Genomic DNA, 8,726 nt, shown 5'->3' on the forward strand with positions numbered 1-8,726 from the left:
TATTTTGTCCTGGGTTTTTTTTGGAACAGAGTTTTAAGGCAGAGGTACCAAGCTGTCTACTCAGAGCCAGTACAGTAAACAGTTTGAGAGGCCTTGAGATTTTTTTTTAAATGAGGTTGAACAATAGAAGCAGCTTGAATGGGTGGAGCAAGTTCCCACAGAACCAAGCCTTTTAGTTTTTCAGTCATGTTGTTGCTGGATCTTGAGGCTGGGTTTGGAAGCTGAAGTACATCTCTCCCTGCTACTCACTCTTTCAGAGTTTTCTCTTGATGTTTCTCCTCCTGCTGCTACAATTGCATGTGAGACAATTTACTGAATTTGCCATTTGCCAAGGGGGCGTTTATGGGATGTTACTATATTGGAACAGTTAATTAATAACACAGTTGGTTCTGCTGTAATATGATAGTTGCATTCCTGGACAACATCACGTTATAGAAAATTGCGCTACAGAATTAACAGGGCCTAAGGGAAAAGCAGGGTTAGAGGCAAGCCACCAAAAAATATCACTCAGAAGCCTAACACAAAGGACACCACAGTTTGAATAAATGTTTAATTCATATCCAATAATGAAATAAAAGTAAATTTAACACCTTACCTTGAAAAGGTGTCAAAATGACTTCAGAGATAGTAGGAACTGCAGATGCTGGAGAATCTGAGATAACAAAGTGTAGAGGCTGGATGAACACAGCAGGCCAAGCAGCATCAGAGGAGCAGGAAGGCTGACGTTTCAGGCCTAGACCCTTCTTCAGAAATGATGGTTTTGAGGTTGCTCTGTTGTTAATGCAGGGGCTGAGGCCCATCATCATCATCACTTTCAGGTGCAGTTGTGGTTGCAGGGTTAGGCCGAAAAATACTTCATCCAGAAGTGGATGCTTGTGGTTCACTGTCTTCTGACTGTTTCTTGGGGGTTGGCTTAAAAAAGACATCTAGTTTTTGCTGCTTTGCCCTTTGTCTTCTTTCATGAAGAAGCTGTTCATAGGGTGCCAAATAAGATCTTATTCCACGAACTGCTGCCCTGCTGCGTTCTGCATTGCAATCGTTGTCCTCTAAGGGCTGCAACCACTTCTCAATTTCCCTCACGATCATGTGATGCTGGCCCGGAGACTCTTTCGGCACTAACAATGCGCATGCTCAGGACAAAGCCCGCAAAACGATCATGTGACGTCGACATGTACTCCTCTGCGCACTGATGGAATTGCGTAGTAGCAAACGCAAGTTTGCATTTTAGAAATAGTGTTACCCTACTTGTCTGTCACGTTATAGCCAATTCACGTTGCCGGAACACGTTTTATAGCGGAATGACTGTAGTTGCTATTTAATAGTTAAATAATCTACTATACTATTAAGTTTTCCAATAGACTTAAGTTTTTCCCAATTTCTTTTTTCTTTTATTTTAACTATAGTGTACGAATAAAGTGTGTGTTTGCTTGAAATATGGTAGTTTGACCAATCGAATTACATCCAGAATGCAACACTTTACACTTACCTTGAAAATAAGAGAAGTTCAGGGTCTAGACTCTGTTCTGAATATTTTGACAGGGTTTGGTCTGGTCCATAACACGTCAAATAAACACTTTCTGAAAGGTGGACACTGTTGTAATGGAGGAAACATGGCAGCCAGCCAATTTACGCACATCAAACTCCCACTAATAGCAATCTGGGCCTAAAATCAAGCAACTCATCAACCACATTACCAGCATACAAGTCAAGGCCAGGATTTTTGCCCCAAAAAAAAGTCAGGGTCAAAAATGCCAATTTATTTGTTTATATTATGAAGATACATTATTTCCAGAAAAGTAAACATCACTTCAGAATATCATTTAGTGGACATATACTCATACCTTGGACTTTCAGGGTTTAAAAAAAAATTAAAATCTCTGTCAAAGTCTGCATGTGGTAAACACACTAGAAAATCTTTTCACAACTTAGTCTCTAAAAGAGGTTTTGAAATCTACATCTGTCTCCAGACAAGGGGAATTCTGCTAGCTATAACTGATCCACAAAGCCTCCCGAGGGTCAACAGCCTGTGTGTAAAGTGACTTTGGCTGTAGATCACTTTTGGACAATCTGAGAATAACCTTTTTTTCCTGACATTATGTGCTATCTAGTCATAGTACTTTTAGGATGACACTTAAGTTTTTGCATTTTCTTTCTCTCAGAGACTGATGCACATCAGTTTTTCAAGAGAACAGCTGCATTTACTTGCATAGTTTATACCCTTTACTAATTATCTTTGCATGTTTACTTTAGTAAGAATAAGAAAACTAGCTGACTTGTCTCTGGCACTGAGTCATACCTCCCTTCTTAAATTCAACCCTTGTGACAGTCAGTGGAGGAGTGGGGCACAGAAGGGAATACGCACACCCCTCCTAACTCAGACAAAACAATATTTGTTACGGACCAGACCAGATCCCTTCTCAAAATATTTTAAGAAGACTAGACGTTAACTTTTTCCTCGTTTTAAGGGCAAATATGAAGTGCCACGTTCCAGATGTGATGCAACTGGTCAAACTACTCGACATTAAGCCAAACACAATTCATACACTGGAGTTAAAATACAACCAAAGAAAGAGGAATTTAGAATAACCTAACTATAGGAAAATTTAACCGACTAACAGATACAGTACCTATTACAAATGAACTGTTCCAATATGGTAACAGCCCATAAATACACCCCTTGGCAAAAAGACAAATTCAAATAAACAGATTTGTCTCACAATGAACCCAGCAGTAGAGCGAAACCCCAGGTGTAACCAAGCAGGAGAAAAAAAGACAGCTGTAGCTTCTTCAACCCCACAACAGCAACTGCTCAAAGCAAAATATAACTAAAAGAAAACTAGAAATCCTGGTCTGTGAGAGCTGGCCACACCCATCCAAGCAGCTTCTATTGTTCCCAAAAAATCCCAAGGCCTTGCAAGCTATTTACTCAAGTAGTTTTGGTAGACTGCTCGGCACCTCAACATTACAACCTCTCTTCAAATAAAGGACAAAATGACCCCAAAGCCACAGCATCATCACATGCAGCATCGTCTTTCACAAGAAAACACCATTCTTCCCACCTAGACACATCCAGCCCTTCCCAACGTATTCACACAGATCAACAAAGAAAATGACTGAAATGACTACACTTGCAACGGCAGCAAAACCATTAAAAGCATATTGTACAAATAGGATGGGCACTCAGGGGGTCAAATACATCTATGTAAATCACCTCACTCTGCAGATGAAAGACCTCCGCGAACCCATGCACATTCTCATCGAGGACTGCTGTCCTTCTTTCTTTACAGTCCCGGTCTTCAAGTCCAAAATCCGACCTAGCCAAAATAGGAAATGAAATCAAATTTAACTGAGACTGAGGTGGTGTGAACTTCGCTTTCGCCTCAGATCACAGCTCATCCAAATCTCCGCTGCCCCCACCACCAACTCCTGTATCTAAATTCCAGTCAATTCCATTCAACCTTTGTGCCAGCTGCCCAACACCTGCCCCCAACCCCATCCACTTATGCCTCTGTTCCACAATTCTAATCCCCATTTTCAAATCTCTCTATCACCACCTCCCCGTTGGCATCCCTTCCCTGTTATGTCCTGCGGTCCTCACCACCACCTGCCATCTCCTCCAAAGCACTTGCGATTAATCGCTGTTCAATACAGTCAGAGGGGTCAATGCTGGACTGACATTTGTTCATGGTACATGACCATCTCACAGAAGTCACAGAATCCCTACGGTGTGGACGCAGGCCATTCGGTCCATCAAGCCCACACCAACCCTCCAAACAGCATTCCATCCAGACCCACCCACCCCATCCCCATAATCCTGCACTTCCCATGGCTAACTTACCTAGACTGCACATCCCTGGGCACTATGGGCAATTTAGCACGGCCAGTCCACCCTAACCTGCACATCTTTGGACTGTGGGAGGAAACCAGAGGGCTTGGAGGAAACCCACGCAGACAAAGGGAGAACGTGCAAACTTCACACAGCAGACAGTTGCCCCGAGGCTGGAATCAAACCCGGGTCTCTGGCCCTGTGAGGCAGCAATGCTAACCACTGAGCCACCGTGCCACCCCTTCTGTCAATACCAGCTAAGGCAGGTCAACCCCCGCAACAGAGTCAGAGTGTGCAACTTAAAACCCGAACGGTCTCCTCTACCTGTCATGGCGTTCTCAGAGGTGGAGAGCTGCTCCCGCAGCTTGTCCACGTCATCTGGATGGACCTGGTCATACAGGGTGCTGCCAAACCACTCAGTCTGGGGCTGGTTGAGGACTGGAGTGACAGAGTCAGACACGTAGATTATTTTGCCTGTCTCACAGGCCACCACAAAGAGGAAGCCGTCCGCTGCTTCTAAGATCAGGTGCTTCAGCTCCTTGGGTCACAAGAAAGAAAACACCATCAACTCCTTTGACCTCTGCAATATCCCTCCCCACGACTCTGCTGTTGTTAGTAGGTTTACCGGACCTAGTGTCAGCCAAGCCTCTGGGTGGCACTCTCAACTCTCCATCAACACCAATATCAAAGCCAACACTCTCAGGGTCAGCACCTCGAACGTCAGCACAGAGGAAGCAAAGCCACAGAAATACTGTGTCTGAGACAGCAGTTTGAAGGCTGGGAAGCCTGCTGCTAGTAACGCATCGCCTGACCTCTCCTCTTCTGACACCATACCTAAGAATTGGCTGACCCTCAGAAGACAAATGGTGGTAGTGGACGGAAAATATTCAACATGGTGCTCAGTTACGAGTGGTGTACCACAAGGTTCTGTCCTGGGTCCTCTTCTATTTGTGATTTTTGTAAATGATTTGGATGTAGGAGTGGAAGGGTGGATTAGTAAGTTCGCGGACGATACGAAGGTGGGTTGAGTTGTGGATAGTGCGGAGGGCCATTCTAGGTTACAAAGGGACATTGATAGGATGCAGAGCTGGGCTGAGAAGTGGCAGATGGAGTTTAACCCTGAAAAGAGTGAGGTGATTCATTTTGGAAGGACAAACTTGAAAGCAGGATACAGCGTTAACGGAAAGATTCTTGGCAGTGTGGAGGAGCAGATGGATCTTGGGGTTCATGTCCACAGTTCCCTGAAAGCTGCCGCCCAGGTGGATAGATCTGTTGAGACGGCGTATGGTGTGTTAGCTTTCATTAATAGAGGGATCGAGTTCAAGAGCCGGGAAGTTATGCTCCAGCTATACAAAAGCCTGGTTCGGCCACATCTGGAGTATTGTGTCTAGTTCTGGTCGCCTCATTACAAGAAAGATGCGGAAGCATTGGAAAAGGTGCAGAGGAGATTTACCAGGATGTTGTCTGGAATGAAGAGAAGGTCTTACGAGGAAAGGTTGAGAGGACTAAGGCTTTTCTCTTTAGAACGACGAAGAATGAGAGGTGACTTGATAGAGGTGTACAAAATGATCAGAGCTATAGATAGAGTGGACAGCCAGAGACTTTTTCCTAGGGTGGAGGTAGCTATTACAAGGGGGCATAGTTTTAAAGTGAGTGGAGGTAGATATAGGGGAGACATCAGAGTTAGGCTCTTTACTCAGAGAGTGGTAGGGGTGTGGAATGCATTGCCGGAGAGGGTAGTGGAGTCGGCCTCATTAGGGGCATTTAAGGAGCTATTAGATCCGCACATGGATGATAGTATAAGGTAGGGGTGGAGAGACAGACCTTAGGATTAGGGTAAAAGATCGGCACAACATCGTGGGCCGAAGGGCCTGTACTGTGCTGTACTGTTCTATGTTCTAAGCCTGTCCACCATTGAAAAGACACAAGTCAGGAGCATAATCAACTGCTCTTAACTCATCCTGGTAAGTGCGGCTCCAACATTCCAGACCATCCAAGACAACACAACCCATTTGAAGGGCATCACACCCACACATATCTGCAGCTAGCGTGTACCATCTCCACGTCACAGCTGTATCTCACCAAGGGACCATCAACACCACCTTCTAAACCCATAACATCTACCATCTAGAGGGACAAGTGGAGCAGACACATGAGAACATCAAGTTGCCCTCCAAGCCACACCCGGACTTGGAAATATATTTGGCTGTTCTATCAGTGTCGCTGGATCACCTTGCCAAGGGGCAATTAGGGATCAACGATACATGCCATCCTTGCCCACAATGCTAATCTTTCACAGAATGCCTACAAGTGTGGGAGCAGGCTATTCAGCCCATTGTGTCCACACCAACCCTCCGACAAGCACCCCATCCAGACACAGTCCGCTCTCCTATCCCTGTAACCCTGCATTTTCCCATGGCTAATTCACCTAGACTGCACATTCCTTGGCACTATGGTCAATTTAGCATGGCTAATCCACCCTAACGTGCACACCTTTGGACTGTGGGAGGAAACCAGAGCACCCATGCAGACATAGGGAGAACGTGCAAACTCCACACAGGCAGCTGCCCGAGGCTGCAATCGAACCTAGGTCCCTGGTGCTGTGAGGCAGCAGCGCTAACCAATGAGCCACCACAGCATCCCAAAAAAAATTGCATCTCAGCTTCCTATTCGGCCCATGTTAATGATCCACGAGCCCAGTGTCAAATTCCAAACCAGCTGATCAATGCTGCAAGTTTATTAACTTGCTCAGTCATCAAAAAACCCAAGTCCCTGCTATCAATTATGTTCAAACACCTTAACACCCACTGCCAGTTTCGCTTAAATCATAGCTATGACATTAAGAAACCATTGTGTTTTGTCAGTCACATCACCCCCTCCATCACTCACCTGGTCAGTCAGAAAGGATGGTTTATATGTTCCGTCAGCCGAAGTGTTACCCGTGCCCCGAAGTGACTTCATGTGAGACACTGCCATGCGCAGGATGGTCAGCTTGTCCGGCTTGCGGGCCAGGGCGCTGCAGGTCGGCACCATGTCTGACAGCTCTGTGATGTACGCTGTCATCTTGTTCCGCCGGCGCCGCTCAATCTCGCTGTGGTTCTCTCGGGGGGGTGGGGGTGGGGGTGGGGGGAGGAGGAGGAGGAACAATCAGCTTCCATCATAAACAAAGGGAAGAGTACATACTCACTGAGAAAGAAGATGATCCTATGTTTCCCATCACCTTGGGATGCCTCAAAGCGCTGTATGGCCAAAGAGGTTTGGCCACTGCTAGAACTGAGGCAGGACTATGCCAGCAGACCAATGTGACAATGGTCAAGACTGCATTCCTTTCACCAAGGCTACTTGAAGGAACCTCACTAGACCCCAGACAATGAGGTGAACTTTTGCCGGCCTGGATTTTAACTCCAGCATGTAGTGGCCCCAAGCAACATCTAAAGAACCATCTCCTTTCCCTTTATTCTGTGCACTTTCCCACGGCCATTGATTACGAAGGGGGATACCGTGCCCGCTCTCCCCATCCTGCTGGGAAAGCTGCTTTCTGAACCAGGTTGACCCACTCAATGAGGTTGTCTGACTGTTTGGGGCTCTGCCGATGCTTTGATGGGATTTGTCTGTAATAGGACAACGCCACAAGGATTGCTAAGAACTAACTCCACGAGTTGAACATTGTTACCTGGCAAATCTCTCTTTGTCATTGGGCCCTTGCTCTTCATCACACCTAGACAGAAAGATTAAGGGTTAATGTCTCATGCATCCACCACGATGGAGATTCACAGAATGTAGTACTATGGAAGTCTGCTCCCCTACCAGCCAATCCAACCTGCAACCCAACAGTCTCTCTTAATGAGTGTTTGGGACATTTAAACAGTGCATATGACCCCCAACATTAGTCACATGAATTATTTTACCAGTGGGGACAAAGAAGAATAGAGGGGGAAATGCAAGGAATGGGGTGGCATGGTAAGGGACAGAACAGGAAGAGGGGCATGATGGGCATGGTATGAGGGGGATAAAAGGAAACGAGGAGGACACAGTAGGGATGGTACTAAGGAGAATGGGATGGCAGAGGATAATGGTTTAAAAGAAAACAGTGCAGTAATAAAGACACTAAATCTCACCAGTCTTGATCGCAGCTTGTAAACGAGTAAGAAAGCAGAGTCACACGTACCTCGGAAACTTGCTGCTACCCTCCCCATCATCATCGTCATCAAAGTCGAGTCTAGAAAGGGATGAAGCACAAACAACTGGTAAACGAAAGATTGCACACACTGCACCAACACACTGAACAATAGCCTCCACAAAGGGGACCACGATGTAGAACATGAAAACCCCTTCTTGCATTGATGGAGAAGCTGTAGAGAGCAGAGAAGGGCAAGGCGAGATTTAAACAAAGAGTTTTAAATCGACGGTTTAACACCTTGTTTAGTAAAGAATTCCATAGGTCAACCCACCAGGCAGGAAAATCACTTGTATTAACTGTGTCTGGGAATGAATCTCATTGCCACCTTCAATCTCACATGGCATCTGTTACAAACTTGCCAAGGACCAACCAGTCACAAGATGCAACCCCAAGAAATATTCAAATTTTTAAAACCTCCAGCTCACCTCAGACAGAGATTCCCCAATAAACAGCTAATTTTAAAATTTTTCAGTAAAATAAGATGGGTATTCAACGCAAACTTCTGCTGCAGTACACAACATTCCCAAAGCCTGGCAATACTCTGCACCCATTCTTTCACTTGGATGCTAGGAGGCTTAGAAATGATTCTCAGGTATCTGTTATTCTGTATATAAACCAGCCCAAACCCCTCGATTAGATTCCAGTCTATAACTCACTCCCAGGTATCTGTTACTCTGTATATAAACCACCCCGAACCCCTCCATTAGATTCCAGTCTGTA

At 45.6% G+C, this 8,726-nt stretch overlaps 1 protein-coding gene across 3 annotated transcripts in view; it reads right to left on the reverse strand.

Annotated features, from left to right (window-relative positions):
- The window catches only part of LOC109923568 (aryl hydrocarbon receptor nuclear translocator-like), a 41,013-nt gene that overhangs the window by 23,208 nt on the left and 9,079 nt on the right, over positions 1-8,726 (reverse strand). For all 3 annotated transcript variants that reach the window (XM_048620351.1, XM_048620350.1, XM_048620349.1), the window contains 5 exons: positions 7,995-8,045; positions 7,501-7,544; positions 6,716-6,930; positions 4,151-4,364; positions 3,212-3,314 (listed from right to left, as the gene is read on the reverse strand). In XM_048620351.1, coding sequence (XP_048476308.1) covers positions 3,212-3,314; positions 4,151-4,364; positions 6,716-6,930; positions 7,501-7,544; positions 7,995-8,045 — 627 coding nt within the window. The remainder of the gene's footprint in view (positions 1-3,211; positions 3,315-4,150; positions 4,365-6,715; positions 6,931-7,500; positions 7,545-7,994; positions 8,046-8,726) is intronic.

Source organism: Rhincodon typus, chromosome 46 (assembly GCF_021869965.1).
Source record: "Rhincodon typus isolate 14 chromosome 46, sRhiTyp1.1, whole genome shotgun sequence".
NCBI classification, from domain to species: domain Eukaryota; kingdom Metazoa; phylum Chordata; class Chondrichthyes; order Orectolobiformes; family Rhincodontidae; genus Rhincodon; species Rhincodon typus.